This window comes from Polyodon spathula, chromosome 21 (assembly GCF_017654505.1).
Source record: "Polyodon spathula isolate WHYD16114869_AA chromosome 21, ASM1765450v1, whole genome shotgun sequence".
In the NCBI taxonomy this organism is placed as follows: domain Eukaryota; kingdom Metazoa; phylum Chordata; class Actinopteri; order Acipenseriformes; family Polyodontidae; genus Polyodon; species Polyodon spathula.
Window position 1 is genome coordinate 26449693 of NC_054554.1, and position 23521 is coordinate 26473213.

At 38.6% G+C, this 23521-nt stretch overlaps 2 protein-coding genes across 2 annotated transcripts in view; both read right to left on the reverse strand.

Annotated features, from left to right (window-relative positions):
- Positions 1–1932: 1932 nt before the first annotated feature.
- LOC121296657 (guanine nucleotide-binding protein G(o) subunit alpha-like) lies at positions 1933–17625 on the reverse strand. The gene is made up of 5 exons (XM_041222424.1): positions 17501–17625; positions 7116–7245; positions 5562–5633; positions 4142–4229; positions 1933–2302 (listed from the first exon to the last, which is right to left on the reverse strand). The coding sequence occupies exons 1-5, from the start codon at positions 17614–17616 to the stop codon at positions 2112–2114; spliced, it is 597 nt and encodes a 198-aa protein (XP_041078358.1). The 5' UTR covers positions 17617–17625; the 3' UTR covers positions 1933–2111.
- Positions 17626–17725: 100 nt separating this feature from the next.
- LOC121296253 (guanine nucleotide-binding protein G(o) subunit alpha-like) overlaps positions 17726–23521 on the reverse strand; it is a 38227-nt gene continuing 32431 nt past the window's right edge. The window contains exons 7-9 of the mRNA XM_041221592.1: positions 19368–19481; positions 17897–17962; positions 17726–17791 (exon numbers count right to left, since the gene is read on the reverse strand). Of these exons, the coding sequence (XP_041077526.1) occupies positions 17726–17791; positions 17897–17962; positions 19368–19481 (246 nt within the window). The remainder of the gene's footprint in view (positions 17792–17896; positions 17963–19367; positions 19482–23521) is intronic.

Below are 23521 nucleotides of genomic sequence, written 5' to 3' on the forward strand. Positions count from 1 at the left end.
TGGTCCACCTCCTCTTTCTCTGACACTTAACCAATAGCAAAGGTACAACACATTATTCTGTTAATTTAGTGTGTGGCTGTGTGGGTAGTCTAGTGTGACGACCTCTGAACTCAGTGCATTCTTCAGACCCCTGGTGCCCAAAATGTTATCTTCTTGAGACCCTTTGATTCCAGTGGCATTATCTCTCTGGATCTCCCTTCTGGTCCACAGCATTGTTATCTTGTTAGCTTGCAGTCAATGCCGGGCAAGAAGCTTGTAGACACAACGTCTCTATCAATTGTTAGCAGTACATGCAATTTGAACCAAACAGTAAATTTACAGTATAATCATAAATCTCGAAAAACTACTCACTTCTAAATCTTTTGTAGTCATTTTTGTATTACTTTAGTATAAAGACATGTTAATTTGGATTCATATGTTGTTTTTTTCTTACTTTATGTGAACGAAAAGACACAAATTCGCCCGTTTTCTCATTGGAAATAGAGATATTTTGAAATTTACCTGTCCTGGTCACAAAAGCAAAGTTTGTGGGGAATAATAGCCATTTTCTATACTTTTGAGGCATAAGCAATTAGGAATTAACACTTACTACCCAGGAACAAAAACAAAAAAATGTGTTACACGGTGTAATCTGGGTTACTTCAAACGAACCCCTTCAAGGTGCCAATATAAGAACATAGGACAGTTGTTTAAAATAAAACTAGACATAACATATTCTTGCACAGATTATTTACGACTGGGATATGACTTAGTTCTGTATTTCAACCAGGAGATATTTCAAAACAGCTTAGTGCTGAGCATTTGTGGAGATTTATTTTATTAAATAAATCAGCACGAGTAGACATCTTTTACTCACTCCCCCGACACAAAACTTACGCTACACTTGTAAAAGTTCTCAATTCTTAGTGAACACAAAGACAATCTCCAAACCGTCTTCACAAGCACTTATGAAACGTGTTCAAATTTTGTGACTCAGGGCCCTGAAACCACTTCTCACGTTTGTATTTTTGAATGCAAGTGCAGATGGGAAAGACAACTGAAATAAAATATAATAAAATTTATTTCAATCAATACACATTCTTCCAACAACAAAACTTTGTGATTCCCAAAACAAACAACAAATATATATATTTATTTATTTTAAGGGGGTGTAATACAACCCCTCCAATGCATTTTGGTGCCTAGTTAGAAACACAGGGTTCCACATCTATAACCCTGAACTGTTTTCCTTTTATTTTTTGGTCGAGTATGACACAGCAACTACATATAAAAATATAAATAAATACAACGTGAATGTCTACAGGACATTGACAGTATCAGTTTGTGTATTGATGCTATTCATCTTGGATGCCATATAAAATCATACATAGTCCTAATATAGAGAGGCAAGTGCTGGTTCAATGCAGCTCAATATGGAGCACTGTGGTGGAAACTGGCACTGCTGGGATGATACCCTACTTGTGCCAGAGCAAGGACCATCACACAGAAGGTTACAGTACTGACACTGCTTTCCCACTATGGAGCAAGAAATAGAAAACTCAAACAAATCATACATTCTGACTGAAACTCTACATTAAAGTCCATTTTTGGCTTCATGTTTAAGGCTAGATCCATTATCCGGGTGGCATCGTCATTGAATAAGACAGTGGAATGGGCCTCCACCTCAGTGACTGGATTCCAATCTGGCTACAGAACCAGTCCACTTCTGACAGTCTCAGCCATTCTCTCAAATCTTTATTTAACAATCTAATTATTGTTACCATTTTAAATGATATATATATATTATATATATATATATATATATATATATATATATATATATATATATATATATATATATATATATTATATATAATCGGATCGCCTAATAAATTAAATTTTAATTAAGCTATCCAAATACATTTTATGTACGGATTTATAAATCGACAAACATTATAGTGTAGGGGTTTGCTTGACAGGATCCTTCTAAGAATGCAGCCCACATTCAGCTCTGACCAGTCTTTTACAGGAGCCGGTTCCTTTAACCTCAATATCAAAATGGTACGGCTCACAGAACCCTTTCCAGTCCAACTCTCTAGAAGCCTTTGTTTTTAGTCCAGTACAAGAGCTCCTCAAAGCAGAGAGACAGCTTCCAGGTTTTCCTTTATGATGGTATCCATAACGACCTGGAAGACAATTTGCACGTTGGAGGTGTCGGTTGCCGTGGTGAAGTGATGGTAAACGAGTTTGCTGGGGGTTTTATTGAGTGACAGGAACTTGCTGCTGATGTATCGAGCGGCCGCGTCCACATCGCAGTCTGCACCTGGGGAGACACGGGCGGAGATCAGAGCTAACGTGTGGAGCCGTCGCAGTGGCGGGACTGCTGTTTTCTCTGCCCAGGTTTCCGGTACAAATCCATACTGTATTTCAAACACAGCTCAATGAAGTTAACCATTCACTCAATTAAACAAGTACACAGAGGATCTTGCAAGAAATAGTATGAATATGAGGGTGATGAGATCAATTTAGCTGGTCCTTCAGCTAGAAAAATCCAATCTTTCTCCACAGCCCATAAATTACTGTTAACATTATGCAACATTCTCATGGAGCAAAACAACATTTGGGTGAATTACTGAACAACTGGGAAGGTGATGAGGGGGGCACAGTGGTGTGGATGTTTTGACTGCTGTTTTGAGCAATGTTTTGAGTGATGTTAAACAGGGTGTGAGAAGCAGAAAAAACACACGAGAGGACGGGACAGTGTGTTTATGGGGTTGAAAGCTTTGTGCTTTCTTCACTTTACAATATTTCGTAGTGAGATTAACAGAAATTCCTTCAAGGTCTTTTTCTCTTTAGTGATTACAACAAAACATGCTTGGTGTCTGGCGGACAGAACCCTCTACATGAAGAACAAACAAAATTAAATAAGAGAACGTCAGGTTCAGATTGGCCAAATGCTCTATTACTGTAGGAAGAACAAATCGACCTTCTGACACCTAGCACAAGGCACTATATGTACATTGGAAAAAAATCATCATAAAGTTCCTCTGCAAAGCCATGTTACCAGAAATATTCAAAAGGTGCCAAAACAAAAAAAAACGCAAACAAAAAATAAAGAGGATCTCTCTATTTTGTTGAATGAAGCAGCCTCCAGTAATCTGACACCAAAAGGACAGACAGCTCAAGGAGGACGTCTTCATTCAGTGTTTATCTTGTCTTCGGATGAGGTTTACAGATAACTGAGATGATCTTACAGCCCTGTATACCAGAGAGGACCCCAGCTGCAGCTCTTTTTCTTACAAGGATGGTATATGGGGGAAGCAGGGATAATGCCACCCCCCACCCCCCACCCCCCCCCACCAATAAATGAATTTGTTTCTGGAACACCAAACCTTGCAAAAAAACACAAGGGCAGAAATAATAATATCAACAGCCTCTTAACTCTTCCATTGCATCAACTCGTTCATGAGTGCATGCCAAAAACATTGCTGACCAAACCAGGGTTGACACTATAAAACTATATTGATCTTCAGTCTGAATAAAATGAATGAATAAGGGGACCCCCACATATATATTAATATGTACACTAATCAACATGCTTTTAAAGTCAATATGTCATGAAGTATTCAACAACGCTTTGCATGCGGTATCTTTCATTTCCAGTGTTAGTTGTTGTTAATATGAACTAATCCAACAGGCCAGTTTTCCTGACAATCACATAATATATCTTTACAAGGCTGATCTGTCTCAATGAGGTTGCTGAGCACCAGAGTCTCCGAGACACCTAACAGCCTAACACATGAGAACACAGGGCCGCTGTATTGATATTAATGAAGGGAGAAGGCACCTGGCAGAGATTATTGCCATTTCAGCAACTCTATGGCTCTTAAGCCACACACAAGCTCTTATTGTTTTAATGAACTGAGACACTTTCTAATAGTTAGTCCCTTTCTCCAACCCTGTCACCAAGCCACATGGTAGACGTTAACAGGGTAACCCTGAGGTCTCAAAGAAGTGGCTGTTCACAAACTGGAGGGGATTTTTCTGTCAGAATCATTCCTGAGTATTTCACCCTACGGATCCCCCCTTCACCCTCTCTTATCAGTCGGTGTTACAGCTTCTGTTGTGGAGAACAAGATTAAACTTGTTTTTTGTTACCTACCTCTGTACTCCGGCAGGTACAGCCTCAAGTGTCTCTCTGAGTGCAAGATCTTCTCTTGAAAAAGATCAATTTTGTTCAGAAACAAAATCTGCAAGAAGGTAAAAAGGTAAGAAGTTACAAACCACTACTAAAACACAGATGAATACAAAATGCAATAAAAACCCTGCACAGGAATAGACAAGCAGGTAGTCCTTAGGGTATCTGCAATTATTCCATCAAATCAGAAAGTTAGAAGCTCCCTGATACAGTATATATTTGCGGTTTACCAGTTCAATACCTATAGCCTTTACTTATATTTACTGAAAAACCAACAAGCAATGTTGTAATTAACAAGGAACAAGTCAGAAAGGTCCATCCTTGGGTTACGGAGTTCCTCTGATGATATAATTCAACACCCCGGTAGGCAGACAACTCCAGTAATTTATCCCAATCCATCCATGAGCCGATGACTAATGCGCCATTATAACAGGCTAAATGAGACCAATTAAACAGGCTCGTTACACGCTTTTTAACAGTAACTCAGACTGTCAAGCAGAACTTTTAAATTATCTACCCCATATAAATTACGCCTTGCGTTTTAATTACAAATGACAGAAGCAATTAGTTTAGCAGCAAAGACCAGGTCCTAGCAGAGGTGTGTGTGTGTGTGTGTGGGGGGGGGGGTTCACTCACTTTAATCAATAGGATATAAAATTGCTTCTGTTGTGAGCTCAGGAGACATAAAACAAATTCTCCTAAAATTGTATAATTGCCAGAATGCTTTCGATTCAGTATTTGTATTCACTGAACCAAATGCCTCTTAAAATCCTTAAAACGCTGGACACTGACTTTAATTTTCTCATTAACCAAATTTGTTTTTGTTCCCCAAAACGATTCTCTGTAATGCCTTTCGTGGTTTTGAAGGCGTTACTTTGTGCAATGACATTTATTTACTTGTCTCCGTCTCTGCTGATGAAAGCTCAGCTTTGTATGCCTGTGCAGGAATAAGATTCCTTATAATTCTGTGGGCCACTTTGACTAAGCTTCAAATGTATTACCGATTACAGTCAAACCCGTTTAATTTCACTGCTAAAAAGGGACAAAGCAAAACTGGTGACCATAACAGAAGCTGACTTCTCAGTGACAACCTGGCAAAATAAGAATTAAACAAGCACTCATGAGAATACAGTAAGCAAAGCAATACTTGGACCTTGAAATACAGTACAAGGTACTAATGTCAGAACCATCTTGCATGAAAACTTCTGTAATCTTATGCTTGTGTTTCCCAATGTGATATTAAGTGGGGTGGAAATCTCTCGTCTTAATTGTAAATGTGGCCAATATTAACTATGAGAGTGCTATTACCAGGATCTGGTGCCCACTCTCTTCCATTATATTCTGGCTTGCACGTCACAGTTACAGTTTCTTTCAAAATACTTACCATCGAGGTATTTCTGAAAAAAACATTGTTGCAGATAGAGGCAAACAGCTTCAAGCTTTCTTGAAGACGATTCTGCGAGAAGGAAAAACAATGTAGCTTTAGGACGACAACAAGAGTAGGTGTATAACAGTGTGATTCTTCTCTTCACAACAGGAGCAGGTGTAGGCCAGTGTGATTCTCTTCTGTCAGCAGGCTTTAGATAACTCCACTGCTGCCTCACACCTTTAAATCTGTGTTCATTTTTCACTGCTTTGAAGACTGTCGGCATGGGAACCTGCAACTGCAGTCAAAGCTTTTCAATCCGACTCGGAGGTCTCTTTCCAAAAGTAGACATTCTGTAAACCATGGTATTGCCTCACGGTCATTCATGACTTGTCTCTTATAAGTGTGTCTTTACAGTGAAAGCATAGCAAAGTGTAATAAAGCATAGTGAAGGCTTGGTAAAGCATAGGTAAGCATTGTAACGATATGGTAAAGAATATTAATAAACATGGTAAAACCATATAGTATATGTATAGCGTACATTACTTTTTTATTTATATATATACATAGGCAGTCCACCAATTTGAGTAGACTTATTCAAAGCAATATCGCTTTTGATCAAGCAATACCATTAATTTAAAAAATATATATATTTCATATATGAAACTTATTGGACAAAGCAACCTGATTGGCAGCTATAAAAGAAAAGTATACATGTGGGATATCTCTACAAGGTCATCATGAAACATCTACACTTCATCTGTTGGAAATAACATATGCATATAAACTGCTATGTAAACCCTGCATAGGTTGTCCGCCCATTAATAATCACAGCAGCTCAATATCTGGAAATGCGGATAATGGTGGAGTAAGCCAAGAAGGCAAATCAAATTTCTGCATGGCTGCATTCTCTCCACTGTGCACACTAACACATTTCAGACTCACTGCCTCATGTTAAGACACTGGTTGTTGCGTTGAGCTTGATCTGCTGTGCCAGGTTCAGACTGGCTTCAAATGGATTGCTTCTATGGGAAGGTATGTTTACAGGCAGAACAAATATTTTAGATATTTTATTGCACGGTGGTAGTATTGGTAGTGTATAGTCTTTGTGTGGTTTATAAATGGATTGGTACACCCTTTTACTAATAAGACCAACTATCTGAGAATAATTCTGATTATCTGAAGTACTTGCTACTGTACTTTGAGTTTTATTTGAGTTTAGAGCAGTTGTGAATAAAGAGGCCTGCATGAGCATTATTTTTAATTGCACCTTTTTTTCTGTCTTCATTTATTTGGAGAGAACTTGCTGTGGGGAAGATTGAAATTGAGTGGATTATTTATTCTAATTTAGAGGTCCCTCCTCTCTCTATAAACTGAGGTTGACATAGTCATAAATAATTTAAAAGATCTGTTGCACTAATAACCTTTGCTACCTATTTTGCCACATTTATCATATATCATATCAAGCTTAACCGTATTTAGAATGCGTGTAATCTTTGTACTGAAATATATACATATCAGAACATTTCTGATTACAAGTCTTTCTTGATTGAGCTGCAGGTATCGTCTCACCATTGCAGGGTCTTCTATGAGGGTCATGTCATACCCGCTCAGCGCGACCACGAAGAGTACTGCCCTCACTTCCTCGAAGCAGCCAATCCACTTCCTCCGTTCTGTCCTCTGACCTCCAACGTCATACATCCTGGGGAGGGGGGTGGGGGGAGAAAAAAAACTGCACTGAACAACACGTACAACATTATAAAATGTAAGCTTGTGTGAATGTCGGTTTCCATAAAAATAGATCTACCGTTATTCCAAAGAATGTTCAAAGCATAGAGGCCTCCACTAAATAACAGTAAGCTGGGCTATGCATTGGCAGTATAAGAATAATACAACGTTCATAACAAGGCTGGAAGCAACCGAAGAAAGACGAAGTGCCTAGACTGAGGCAATCCATGCCAACTTGTGCTTTAAACATACTCAATTAATTGCAAACTGAATTTCTTTTAATATTCAGAAGCGGAAATGAACTTGAACTGCGCTGACCCTATTAATACAAATATAAGTGCAAAACATTTGGTTGAAAATATACTGCAGAAGCAAATACATACATATATATTTGAGTTAAAATATATATATATATATATATATATATATATATATATATATATATATACACACATATATATATATATATATATATATATATATTATATACACACACACACACACACACACACACATATATATATATATATATATATATATAAAAATAAATCTCCAGGCCACCCCTGCAAAAAGCACTGAAACTCCCTGTACACCCTTATGCACCAGCATATTCAATTCACCCGTTCCAGAAGAACTGACTCATTGACTTCACATTAAAAGCAGAAAAACTAAATCAGCAGAAGCGAGTTTTAATAAAACTCCACCCTGGGGTTCTGAAGTTAGGATAGAATCAGTTTTTTTATTATCATGAAATCAATTACAAATTGAATTATGGAGAAACAAATAAAACCCAATTGCGTTGTGAGAGATGCTGAACTAACTCAATTCTTGTGTATTTGAATTCAGTGTAGGCAGGTTTGTTTGCAAGGCCTTTCACATTATAAACCTGTCAAGAGGTTTAGGAAATGTCTCCAAACCCATGGGAGGAGGACGGAGGAGGGCTTATTCATGAACTGAGGCAGCCCTGTTTATCCACTGTCTTCTCAGACTAAACCAGCCGCTGAAGGCACAAACAGAGGGTCCTCACAGTCAGACAATAATCACACAGGACCTAAAACATCCACAATATATTTGTGTAAAACTGAGAGTTGATCAGATTATAGCCAAATGCAGCCTGAAATGTCAAGAGGAGGCTAGTGTGACAGACAGACAGGCAGGCAGGCAGGCAGACAGAGTTTGCACATAAAGTCATCATTTTTTTGCATAAGGCCCCTAAATACATTTATTTAGCTGATTTAAACTGCCATTCGAAAGGACCTCCCTGCCATATTTTTACAGAATAACTTGAATAGCCTTGCATGCGCTTTTAGATGCTCGATTTATTACTCTAGGTAAACAGGCAACAGCAATTTTAATGTAGTCAGATCCACAGCTGCCAAGTTCAATTGAAGAGACCACATGGCATGCCAAACTCTGCTGTCTCTTTTCAGCTGTTCAGGTTTTTAATACAAACGTATTATATCCGAGTGTACAAACTTTAAAGAGTGGAGACTTCCCTTGCGACACCCGTGTTTTCTTCCCAGTTTATTAAAAATAAGGTTCTCAGACATTTCAAAATTCTCACTCGATCTGTCACTTTTAACAAGATTCAATATAGTCCCCGCTCACTTAATAACTTAATAAGCTTCTCATTTGCAGTGACCCTAAGTAACCTGAATACAACTTCAACAAACACTTTTACAGCATGAATAAACCAACAGCGTTCCATTGGTTGTGTGTTCTATTAATCCTTCAAAGGATGGGTTCCAAAACCCCTATTTTCAGACACTGGCCATACAAAACTACTCATCACAGAACACAATGGAAAAACAGCAGGACCTGGTTTGCATCTGTAATTTTGTTGGCACTCGCTTCCACTTTTAATTAATAATCTCAGTGATATGAAAATGAAGAGTCTTGAATCAGAACTGCCATCAGCTCTCTAATCTGCTTGAGTTTCTCGGGGGGGGGTCAAGGGTGGGCCTTTCAGAATCCTCCAGGCATCAAGTCAATCACTGCTCCCATCACATTTTAAGTATCCTAATGTGAATGTTATGACTGTGGAAGCTTTATATAGAAACGGTATTGCATCAAAGATTAATAAACCGCTTCGAAAAATGCTTTTCACTGCGGCTTTAAATCAGCTTTCAAACAAGCATGATAAATGGGAACCATCGACAAGGAACAAACAGGGGTTAAATTAAAAGGAGATTGAATGTACGAAGAGCAGTCATTGGACTGCATAACACCGCACTGAGTCTGAAGTAACTTACAAAAATTATGATGGTGATTAAGTAGATTCAAGAAAATGCACAGAGTCCTTTTCTTCAATCAGTTGCCAGGTTTATTGAAATATGCAGGGAGTCTGGTCCCAGGTACAGGACAAACACAATACTCAACATTACAATGTTTGCATGACATTAAATACCCTTCTGTATAGATGGTCCACCTCCCCTTTCTCTGACACTTAACCAATTGCAAAGGTACAACACATTATTCTGTTAATTTAGTGTGTGTGTGTGTGTGTCTGTATGTGTGTGTGTGTGTGTGTGTGTGTGTGTGTAGTCTTGTGTGACAACCTCTGAACTCAGTGCATTCTTCACACTCCTGGAGAAAAAAGGTCCATAAATCTGCCCCTTTGATCCCAGTGGCATTATCTCTTTCGATCTCTCTGAGAACCTCTGGGTCCAATGCCAGTCCCTGGGAGCCTTTTAGCCCCTTTATGCTTTGCATTCCAAAGTCTTACAGCCTGGCCCCTTCTGGTCCACAGCATTGTTATCTTTTTAGCTTGCAGTCAATGCTGGGCAATAAGCTTGTAGACGCAACGTCTCTATCAATGGTTAGCAGTACATGCAATTTGAACCAAACAGGCTGCTATCTGCAATATTAGTCTCTTTTCAGAAAAGAACACCAGTATAGCTCTGCCAGTCCACATGCGTAGCAAACTGCTAATCAATTCTCAATCCATGTTTTCCAAGGGAAAAGGAATCAATCACGTTTTACTGTTATCTCGGGGTGGCTGCTTTAGTTGATAAGATTAGAAAAGGGCAATATAGGCACATTATCAGCCTTCCATCTGTCATTTAGTTCCTGAAGCATGGATTCAATGAGAGTCTGTATCAATTACCTGGTGTCCAGGTAACACACACACACACACACACACAGGTGCACTCCACTTAGAACGGATCCTGTTAGAACAGAGTTTCATTTACAATGTATTGAGGAGGCATGTTCCTGCCAAACAACATGGGCTTTTACGGGGAATTACTCTGGTTAAAACGGACTCGTTTATAACGTATATACTGTTTAATATGCACAGTTTTCCTGTTCCGCAGGCAGATATTTTGCGCAAATAAGGTACATCCTGGACAGCAAATGACGGTATTTGTGATGACTGTTTACTTTTATTCGTTTTTTTGGCACAGCCATTGTACAGTTTAAACGTACACAATTTAGCAAAAATAGAAATTCGTAAAATGGTTCTGCTTATGGAACCACAGGGGCATGTTTTGTACAAATAATAAGCTCCCATTCTTTGGCAGATAAGCTTTCTTGTATTGATCATGTTGAAGGTACTTATGTTCACAGTTACACACAGCATATTGAATTGTGTTTATTACGCACTTCACTGATAGAGTACTGATTTCCATTGTCCCTTGGAGTCCACCAACACTGGACAGGGATCTGGAGTTCCACAATGGAATGGAATTTGGAGTTTCCTGACAACCACAGCATCTGTCTCATCAATCTATGAAATTATTTTAAAATACTTTAACAAGTAAAAAGTACAGATTTATAAATCATTTTCAAGGATGTCTGAAAAAAGAAAAAAAAAGACGACAACAGCAGATTCTAATCGCGGAACAATAAATTACAGAAAATGAATCTGGACATGCTATAAAAGAGAAAGAAGTGAGGTTTAATCATCAATTTGCATTATTAACAGCTGGCGAGATTGATTCAAGGATGGCAGGGGGTCTGAATGAAGCAAAGCAATTCGAAACAAAGGCAAAAAGCCGTTTCAGTGAGTGTATGAAACCACACACGAGACGAAGCAGAGTGGGAGGTTACTGCACTGACGGTACTATATCACTTTATAATGCATGCTATGCAGCAGCAAGGATCTGCTTACTGAAAAGCAGTATGAACTTAGAAATGCCAGAGACTGGATTATACAACTCTACATTTATTGTGTCCGGGGTATATTATTTTTTTCAAACATTAGCTCAGGTCTTTCACACAAAATGTTTTACTGCACAACACTTCCGTCTTCCATGCATATGTTATAGTTTTATCCGCTATAAAATCAGTTTGAGGATATATATATTTTTTTATTCACATAACTGGAGAGACAACTTGGACAAAATCGAGTCTGATGGCGGGTCTGTGTGACGGAATGAATCATGTCACCCGCACGTCTTCAGCTGCACCTGATAAAATGCAACCCCCACAACTGCGCTTTGCCAGGGCGATTATTTCACCCGCGCAGGAAGACCTGCCTTTTGTTGACAATAACTTTTAGTGTAACTGGCAAAAATGGGGACTTGACAAAACAGCCAAATGCCCAAACCGCACACCCTCATCACTGAGCCACCGGTTCAAAAAAAAAGCACACTTCCAAGACCACTTCGATACAGTGAGAAAACAAGAGTGTTCATTCGTCCAAATCTGATACAAGTGGTAGGTCCTTGTGTCATATGCCGCATTTACAAAGATTTGTGTGCATTGCATCTATTCAGTTGTCGTAGGGTCGTACACTTTTCTACAAACAATACTTTCTGTATTATCTGAGAGAGCTTGTCAACGGATCAAATCAATAACTGCAGGGAAACTCATTTAAAAAAAAAACGAACAAAGTGCTATTCAATGAGTGTCTCATTATTCATGATCTATTCACTTAAGGGACTATATTGATAGATGTTTTGCTAATGTGTTACAGATTCTACCAGGCAATTCTCAGTTTCATTTTACCAGTCAAACCCTGACATTTCATATCAGGCTTGGTTTTTTTAAGTACTCAAAAAAAAAAAAAATAACAACCACAGGCTGTAAATATCGTCCTGAGAATAAAACAAATGAAATGCTAAATTATGCCCGTTCAGATAAATGATTACTCGTCTTGGTGCAATGTCAACGTTAGCATGTAAATTTATGCTCATTATTTAAAATGATACGAGAGCTTTGCAAAGCTAGTCACTCAATTAGTTATCTTATTTACTTCTAAATATTGGCAGATAGCAATCTTGACCACTTGGCTCCTGCTCTCAGTGTAAACTGCACAATGCCAGGAACGTTCAGTATTATGACTCTCCAGGCAGCAGTCTCTTTAAGCAAGACTATCGGTAAATGAAAGCACTTCTGCTCTGTAAGGCTGGAGAGGCAAAGCTGAGCACTTTAAGATGTTGTGGAACATTCACCGTTCTTCACATTCAGTTACTTTCAAGATGCAGGTTTTGCAGTTTGGTTTTGTGCAGTCTAATTTCCACTATTTTATTCTATCTATTGGGTCTACACTACCACAATAACTAATACTACCACTGATGTTGTAAAAATTGTAAAATGTAAAATGTCAATGTAAAAATTGTCTGTGATCGTGCATTCCTACCAATGCTTTCCTACACTTTGCTGTGGTTTTATCTAAGCTTTATTCTAAGCTTCGAAAAGTATATTTTAGTTCACATGTTGTCAACTTGCTTATCATGTCTTGTGGGAGCCTTTTCACTTACTTCACAGTTCTGATATAGAATGCTTTAAATCCAGTAAAAAAATCATGAGTATGACTAACGCAATCATTTCATAATTGTGTTTTTGCATTTCAACTACCTCGCAGCATCGGTATTCCCACTCTCATATTGGGAATGATTTGCAGCCTTTATACAGCAGCCTCTGCAACAGGCAGCTACTACTGACAACCGCTTGTCAAGTGGAAAATCACCCAGATAACCTCTCTCTCTCTCTCTCCTTCTCTTATATATATACACTTTAATAATCGTACAGCCGCACAGACCATAAACTACAAGAGAAATTAGGTGGAGGCACTGAACTGCCAGCCATGCTTCCTATGGGGGATAAGCAGGCTAATGCAATGTCTTTTTTTCCTTGTCACTCAGCTTACCATTTGCAAATAAATAATTTCAAGAGGCCGCCTCTGAATCCGAATGCTGTATTACCATCGAGAGGCAATAAAACAAAGTGGTTGTCATAAAGGCTGAGTGCGGGTATTATATGACCGAGTGAGCGAATAATTAGCAGATGAACTGAAGCACTGACAGATGAAGCCAGGATGTTCTTCACAACTGTGAGAGGCAATACAAGGACCGCAGGCGTACTTTTAAAGAAATGCTAGTTATCCCTTTTAAAACATGAACTTAAAAGCAGACATCTTAAAAAAAAAAAAAAGCTCCTTTAAAACACACAACACTTTCATTCCTCTGCTTGATCGGGGGCTGGGGGGGAGGCTTAGGTCGGCCAGGGTGTCCTCAACTCACCACACACCAGCAACCCCTGTGGTCTGGCTGGGCTTGCCTGTAAGCTGCCCAGAGCTGTGTTGTCCTGTGACGCTGTAGCTCTGAGGTGGCTGCATGGTGAGTCTGCAGTGTGTAAAGAAGCGGGCGGCTGACAGCACACACTTCGGAGGAAAGCTTCAGTGTTCATCTTCGCCCCTCCCGAGTCAGCACAGGGGTGGTAGCGGTAAGCCGAGCCTAAAAATAATTGGACATTCTAAATCAGGCAAAAAAAATAATAATAAAACTGGGTACTATGAAATAAAAAAAATCAATAAAATAAACAAATATAAAAAAAAAAGTACTGTACCCCCGCTTGCCTGCACGTTTTGTAAGCTTCAAGATCAAGAACTGATGCAAGCAACCTCCAAAAAGGCAGAGTGAAGAATCAGCAAAACAAAATCCAAAATGCAAACCTTCTTTTTAATTAAACATGAACCGTTAATTAAAAACATCTCTTTGAACATCAGTTTGCTTCCATTCCAATCCAAGGCTCTGCCTCCTTCCTGGACTGGGGCCGAGAACGAGCTCTGATCATGGGTACGGCAGATCTGAAACACTGCTACCAAAATTAAGCTGAACATTAGATAGAAACACACTATGGAGACTCACCTGCATGGTGAGATGTTTGATTTTCACAACTTTGCAACACAGAGTCTAAATAGTGTGCATTTTCTATCTGGATAAAATTTCGTTAACATATACAGTGCCTGCACCTCTATTTATGGACTTTCTTTTAATGCAGGAAACAGAACAGCATTCTGGACCATCATTTGCAAGACTTGAGACATTGTCTTTTCACTGAAGCTGGCAGCTAATAGATAAAAATGACTGCTGATTGCTACCAACCTTAACTGTATCTGATACAGCGACTATTAAAGTAAAAAGCTCTATATCTGACTGTACCGCCCAGAACTCTATGCATACACCACATGAGACACTTGAATATCAGGAAAACCATATAGCTGTAAAGAGCAGAATATATTCACTCTAGAAGGCTGGGTTCAAGTCACACATAATAAATGGCTCAGTCTCAGTTTGATATTTGCTCAGTTCATGCAATCTGTTTGAAATGTTCTGCCTCATTTTTCGCAGTTATTGATTTTGCTGTGTTACTAGGTTCTGAGGGTTTTGGTATACGGAATCAACATGCGCTACAACATTATTTCTTAACACACTGAAAATCAATGTGGTTATCAGTTATCTGATGGTGCGGTTGACAATATTTAACTACTCTGTCATGTCAAATATCAATGATGTGAAGCATACTTTTGAGTGGGCCTGCTTTAAAAAAATTATACCCGAATCTCAATCCTTTTTTCCCCCCGCTACAGCGCAAAGCAGGTCTAACGAACATATTTCAGACCGCTAGGGCAGCTGGGATATCAAAATCAACACTGTTGTGCAGATACAGGATTTAGTTGCATTTCAATGTCATTGGAGGAGGCAATGCTTGGCTGGTTTAATGTCAATTCTTCCCGCCAATCTGAGCCCCCCATACTGCTGCAGGAGGCAGCCGACGAAAACTCTGAATCATTTTTGCTCATCCCCTTACCTGGAACATCCTCTTCCCAATTTCTACATTTATACAAATTGCTGTTATCTTTACAAACAGCTTGATCCAAATCTGATTTTACAGAACTTGTGGCAAAATATTTTCGTAGCATACTGTCTGTTTTAACGCACCACCTTTTTGTGAGAATTTGATAACTGCATGACGCTACAATCAGAACATACTTCCTTCGACCGTTTGAACAAATGTCATCTTTCAGAACACTGTGGTGCCAGATTAGGAATGTTTCTGAAGCTTTTTCTTTAGATTTTTCCAGTCCTTCACTCTGTTTTCAGTGAAAGCGGGGTCTTCTGAACTTCTGAAAAAGTGTCTGCAAGGAAAGCAGAAAACTGCATCTGCCTGCTTACTGTACTCTAAATATGAAAACTCATTTTAATATTCTGATGAAAATAAATGGTTTCAAGGTCTGTTTTGTGCTGTAAATTATAAAGTTCTCAAAAACACGCAGGAGAATGAATCCGGTTTGCAGCTTTTATTTGCGTCCGTCAGTCCGACTATTTTTCAAACTCAACAACTTAGTATTCAGACTCACTAGTAACAGAGTAATAAAAAAAAAAAAACAATGCAAGTCACGTCATATATAAAACTCTGCCTTCAGCCTCGGTCCGTTCACTTCTACTCCTGCCAACATTATCACATAAACAGAGGTCTGCCATCCTATAACCCTATATTATGTTACAGTTACAGGTAATCTGTCGGAAAGGATACACAAGAATACTTTTGAAAGAAAATAATTACATGTATGCATCTATTAGGACAGCCTCTGAATTATGATTGTAATAGAGAAGTAAAACATATCATTTACACAAGTACTCCAATGATAAGAAAAGACATGGAGTTTTCCATCTCTGATCTGGTTTACAGTGTCTGGCAAACCCATCAACCAGCTGTAACTGTTTGCTTTGCTGTTTGATGTCCAATCTGGTTCTCAAATATTTAATTTAACAAAAAATTCACATTAAACACATGTCAATAATCCTATTAAAACAGGGATTCCGGGCTGACAAATGATAAAATAATGGACAAGACCATCACAGTAGTATTGTATAGATTTTTTTCGTTATAAATCATTATTTATAGTTTTCAAAGCCCTATTTGGTGATCAAGAATAAGACTTGCTAAGCCATTTTTAAGTCAATAGTTAATTAAATATTAAAGACTGCTTCTAGGTGATTATCTAAAATTATGAATAAGCTGGATATTGACATTGGTCATTGATCCAATGGCTGCCAAAGCATAAAGCTACAGGTCACATGACAATTTTGAATGAATCATCTGTCATATTACTTGATTGTGTCTTTCCTTGCCATGAGTCTGTCCACAACAATCTACTATTAGAAAATGAAAAAAAAACTTACTGACCTCTGACATGCTTGTTAGCAAACAAGATGACTAACTGCAAGCATAATGACCTGTCAAAGGTGTTTTGAAATGTGTTCTCCAATATCAATCTGACCATCTGGGGAGGTGTCAGCTAGGAGAATCGACTCAGATTCACATCTAGACATTCACAGCTATAGCACTGTCTTTGCTCTTCCCTGAAATTCTGTTTAAAATCAAACTAACAACAAAAATGCTGCCAGGTCCCACTGCTAGCGCTCCATCATTTGACAACATAATTACCAGTTGGGAATTTCCTTAAAAGCTTCCCCACATCTCACTCCTAAAGGTAATGCAGTGTGTGCGCATGCGTGTGTGTGCATAATTAACTGAAATAAAAGTACTGTCACTGTGATCCCCAAGCAGCACCGTTAAAACAGGTGTCCTGAACACTTCACTGGCACTCTTATCAGCGATGGGCAAATATTCAGTGACAGTATTACTATTAATAATGTAATAATGTTATTGCTATTAAGAAATCTTTTAATAGTGTTGACTGGCTGGTAAAAGGAAGTTCTATTCACGGACAAGCTGCTTCAGTTTTCTACTCATCTGAGTTTTGTGTTTCCAAATCAAATGTTTATTTATGAAAAAAACAATTAAAAAAAAAAAAAAAAAAAAAAAGCCATATTTGTATCTGTCTGGGTATCGAAGTTTAATTTAAAAAGGCAGACCACTCAACGACAGATTTCTAAACTTACGTGCAGTGGAGCAACCCAACTAGTCACTTCACCAGAGGTCCACTTTTACACAGTCAAACCCAGTTCCAACCACAAAGAGGGAAAGCCTCTTACCTGAAGACGAGGCGGTTCACTTTGAACTGGGTTTCGATGATGCCCGTGGTCCGCAGTCGAACGCGCAGTACGTCCGTTTCAGTCGGAACATACTCTGGAGATATAATCCGATTCATGTTGTCAAAGAAACTGAGGGGAGAGAAAGATTCCTTGTGAATAAAAGAAGGTAGCAAATGCACAGTAAGTTTGGGAAGATTAAACAGGGAGCACTGCACTCAATAGCCTCTAGTCAGGGTAAGAGTGCCTCATACCGAAGCATGGGCGGCCTGCCTCTGCAGCGTCCTCTGCAGGCTGTGGACAAAATGTCCGCACCATCTTGTGGCATGCTGCTCCATTGTCACCCTATATTATACCTCGTTTCCACTGCCTCTCCCGAAGTATACAATAGTGCAATACCTTAGCTACAACCCAGACAGCACAGTTCTGTATCTCTTTGGACGATACACATTCCTGCTTATAATGCTACAGAGTTTGGAGCAACTGTTACACAATTAAATCACCTTTTACAAATACTGTCGTTTCTTTAATTTTGATATTTTCAGAATTATATCCTTCTGAATTAAAATGCTACTTCTGTTGAAAATATAGTACTGTACCAACAGAACCAATTAAAGTACACCTAAATGGAAGACTACTTATTTTAAAATGCTGTCCGTTCAGATGTGTATTTTTGATATTGTATCTTTTTTGTGTTCTCTGAAAAGCATTTAACCGTCACTGAAGTCAAAATTGTACAGGGTCGGATATGTGCTTGTCAACTGTATCAGAAAGGAAAGCAAGCAATAAAAAAAAGAAAGAAACAAACAAGTTGTCATTTTAATTAGCACTGGGTTTTATAATATGCATGAGGACTTAAAAAAAAACAAAAAACATGATAACGCTCCTCAGCTCCCCTGCACTGGATTCTATGAAAAGCGTGACAGATGACAGCTGTAGGAAACTCCACTAGCTTACCGCCTTGTTTGCAGGAGAGAAGCAGATGAAAAAATCTACTAAAAGCATTGGAAAAAAAAAAAACCCTTAGCAAAGCTCCTAAGCACTGAATATGTAGTAATAATGATCAGGAATCCAGTTTGTTTATTGATGGGAGAGAGGGATTCCACTTTTGTCTGGCTGTGGGAAAGAGTAACAATTACTGTGATCCTGCTGAGATGCTTTCTAGTCAATCATTGTTGATTATCATGTGATAGGTAGGTGTTTCAAACAAATACAACTTACGCTATACTTTCTCAAAAATCACTAAAAGTTGTGGGGTCACAACCATCATTCTGTAGCACCACATTATTCTCTGTTCTCTGTTCTCCTACAAGAATGAGCCACTGTGTTTTTCTATTTCACAAAGTCTTGGAAGCATGTTACTTTACATAGAACTGCACTGACTGTCGTGGGATGATACAGCTTCTGGCAGCTCCCCTAAAGCCGCAGTTTGCTTTCTTGTCACATCAAGTCACCGCACCTGCTCTCAACTTCTAAAGCAAATCAAACAGTTTCCTTGAGCGTAAGGTGCAAAAAAAAAACAAGTCTAAACTCTCCCAAATCAACAATGTCAGTCAACCCTTTTCAATAGGCAGCATGTTATTACGATGTATTGGTGAATCAGTCCGCAACCACAACTCCAATACAGAAATCCAGCCACAAAACAACTAAACACCTCAATGCTGGTTTTAAATCACAGTGAAATGGCACTATGGGCAAATACAGCAGGAACCATGACCATGCCACCTTTTAACAGGACCTATGGTAAAAAAAAGTCTGCCTATTAATGAAGGAGCTGCGCCAGTGTATTTCTTTGAACAATAATAGAATGTTTCACAAAACTATAAGAAAGGTGGTTTGGTTCATTGCCTGCCTACTATTTACTTATTACCCTACTGGACGTGAAAACTTGGTCCAGCGTCTCTGATACATGCGGCCAGTTGTAAACTCTGGTAATGCAACCTGACTGGTCTCCAAAACGACCTGCCTGCAAAGACGCAATGACCTGCAGGGAAAACACACAGCGCATACAGCTCCAACTGTATCCCCTGCTACTCCCAGTGAAGCCAGCGTGAGGCTGCAAAGGACATCCAGAATGCTACCTGTGTCCCTGACGGTAGGGCTCAAATGCATTGCCTGACTAAACATCCCTTAACCACATTCCAGTGCTGAAGAAATGAATACTGAGGCTGGCAGCTTAATAAAGAAAAAATAATCTAGCCTAGCAAAACAGGATCATGCACAGGTAGATGGGTTTCTGCTACTTCTCAAAATTAACAGATGAATCATTTGCCCTGGGGTGGTAGTGTGTGAGCTGTACAATTGAACTAGAAATATTTTATACCAAGAATAATGCATTTATTATTTCGTTTTTTAAAGAACACCTCTTAAAAAGATTTTTTTTTTCCACAATTAAAATATAAAACAGGATTGTTGGCATACTTTTTAGATTCCACTTTTCATATGGAACAATATTGCAGCCTTCTTACTCTCCTGCGCTCTCTCATCATGCCCCTCCCAACTATGAACCAGCCCACACTTGATCACCGACCCCTCACGTTGACCCTTGCCTGCTTCCAGACATGATGCAGTCCTTGTAGAATTGATTTAAACTGCTATTCGTCTTCTAGTACCGGGAGGTAAAACTATACTCCGCTTTACCCTTTCAAACTTTGTGTGTCAGTTTTAAATCATTTTATTTAAAACAGTGACTCATTCTCCTTTTTTTTTTCCTTAAGGTTGACGAATAACACATGTTTAATCAAGAGTTTAACAGACAGATATGAAACACGAAGTTGTCGTGTCAATGCGTCGGCGTGCCGACAGCGGACTCCTCGCATCACCCTTGTTTACACAATCTTAAGAGGATAATCAAAATGCCACACTAGCTTAAAATCCCCATCACTGACAGATTATTGGCTTCTACACACCAGACTCTCAAAAGGCACGACAACTCGCTAAATATCTGTCCCCTCCCTGAGTAATGAACAGCATCCAATGTCCTGGGAAGGAATGTTTGTCCAGCGTGGGAAGTTATTATAAATTACAAAGAGAGAAGAAATGTATTCTTTAAAGGGAGAGCAGGCTTCTCAGTTAAATGATTTCCACACCCCTTCCCCAGTTTAAATTAATTAGAAACATACAAAATGACATAGAAAAAATATTGAATTTAATTTTCCATGTACAGGATTAAAAATTGATTTTTGCAAATTGTCAGTATTTGGTACCATGCCCATAATCCCTAACAGGATATGTGGTAAAAAGGGACGCCTATTAACGACACAGCTGCCGAAGCAACATCAACAGAACATACATTTTATTGAATAAACATGGTTTTCAAGGTGGATGGTTTCATTGCCTGCCTAGTATGGACTGCATGAGTAAAACGTACATTGGTACTGACTGGACTCCAAAATCACCTGCCTGCAAAGACGCAATAACCTGCAGGGACAAACCCACAGCGTGTACAACTCTGACTGCAACCCTAACAACTCTGTTAACTCCCCAACTGCCCTCCAGTACATCCATCATGAATACAGGCTTACTCTGCAAGTATCATTTTGGTTTGTACATAACACTTCATTGCTATGGTAACGTCGTGCTCGAGGTACCACAGCGTCAAACAGGTATAATCACAGCTTTCTGAACTATGTCCAAATACATTATACAACCCAGATGAGGAGCCTCAGTTTCCTTAAAAAGAGAACATGGGTCTTACAGTTCAGTTAGAGTCCCTGGTTCTCAACAAGAAAAAAAAAATTGTTTTAACTTAAAGAAAACTGATCTGTTTTTGGCAGATTTATCAGTAAAAGAAAAACACCCGAAAGATATTAATTTCACTCCTTTTAATAACGAAACCAAAACACCCCCCTTTTTTTTTAATAAGACAAAACACGAACATATTTAACTAACTGGCATTTAAAAGCAATTCGCTCTCTGTAAACATTTACACTTGTAATTCACACAGAAGCGCCGGCAGTAATTGCTGTCTCTTCCCCAGCTGGCTGCAGGCTCTTCTATGGAGGGAGCTGTTTGGAGCTGGAAGCAGCTCCCCTGGAGGAAATCTGTGAGTTAATTAACTTCGTTATCTGCCGTCTTTTGAGAGGCAGCTCGGGGGATTCCCCATTTGTTTTCCCACCAGTCACTTTAATAAGCGGTAAAGCTTTTTATTTCACAGCTGATAAAGGAAACAGAGCTACAGGGTTTCGTGTTCAAGACAAAGCAAGATTGGCATGCTGGATTATTCTCCAGTGGTCTCAAGAGATTTTTGCATTGAAGTACAGGCAGCATTAGACTGATATTACTATGACTAGTAAACCAGATAATTTAGTTTAAGCAGATATTTTTGCATTTAGGACACAGATAATTGCAATGGAAAATACAAAGCCTAAGGATTCTGGTGCTGACTGCATCATGGAATACTATGCGATGTAAACAAAACGGTGATTTTCAAAAGACAGTGAAAGCCATATTCCGATAGCAGATATTGCATTTACAGATTATTGGCACAATACTAGTATATTACTAGCGACCAAGACGAAATACCGTCAGATTAAAAACGCCAAAAATGTCTTGGCGGGGGGGGGGGGGGGGGGGACCTGAAGCTCTCAAAAATTTCCCTGTCATCATCAGTGATTTGTGTGGTAACAAACAGGGATATCCATCACACTGATACTAGGTAAGCGTTTTATTATTTTTTGCATGAGTACTGTAGATTTCAGTCACCAAGAATTTAAAAATGCCAGTAATATTTTTGTAATGAGGTCAGCAGTAGAGCTGCGTTAACTTTTCTTTGCCTGCATTTCTGTAATTTTATTCTCAATTAAAATACATGATTACCATTTGCTATCACGGAATAGTCCGTCATTTCATAGTGATAGAGGCTAGCACGGAGGCTTCGTTGATTTGAATTAATTAGTAATTACAATAAAATGAAAACCAAAAGGATGTGTTTTCTTTGTAACAACAAGAAACCTGTTTTGAGGGACTATTTTTTATCCAAAAGTAAATATAATATATATATTTTTTCCGTTACAATACTGTAACTTTTATAATTGTATCCATCACACACCCCAAGGCTTGTGCGTTTAATTGTATCATGTTATTGTACAGACCTTTTTTTTTTGTTTTCATTTTATTATGACTATCTCGGGTGGGGGAGATGGGGTGGACTACATTTTTTGGAAAGGGGTACACAGCTTAAAAAGATTGAAAATCCCTGTTCTAAAGTGATTTGGTACAATGAATATCCTTTACTCAGTGATACACCATCATCACTGTGACACATTTCCCAATATTCTCCACAAAGTGATAGTGAGTGATGTAGGAGACACCTGTGGTGTTTTTTTTTTTTTTTTTTTTTTTTCTTTTTTTTTTTTTTTTTTTTTTTTTTTTTTTTTTTTTTTTTTTTTTTTTTTTTTTTTTTTTTTTTTTTTTTTTTTTTTTTTTTTTGTTTTTTTTTTTCTATCTCTAAGCTTTACGTTTTATTTTTGTTTTTCAGAAAACAAAAGGTCAGTAAAATTTGTTGGCGTATTTTAAAACAAACAAAAAATAAGAAATCTTGTTGGTTCTGATTCAAACATAATGACCCCCTCACTGAAGAAAATGTCCCTATGTTACTATTGCACTGCTGAGTTCTTAAAAATGAGTTTCCTGGAGAGCATTCCTGGGCATTCAGGTAGTTGTGCACAGTCTAGTCTTTCCAGGTGGAGGCACAGCGCTATTATGAACAATTGAAGATTAAACCAAATAGGATAAATAACCAGGTGGACCGCAAGACCTGCTACCACTGAACTCAGGAAACATATTGAACACACAAGACCTGCTACCAGTCAACTCGGGGAAACATCTTCTAGAACCCCTGGTATATTCAGGGTTCTCCCTAGGAACTCTGTACAGCCGGGCAGCAGAACATTATCAGCCGGGAGGCACTTTCAACGGAAAAATAAAACTATAGCCTTACCTTAAATCTATAATATGACAAATAATTTGAATAATGTGTTGTCTTTCATTGACTATACCTGGTTGCGCTTTTTTATGTTCTAC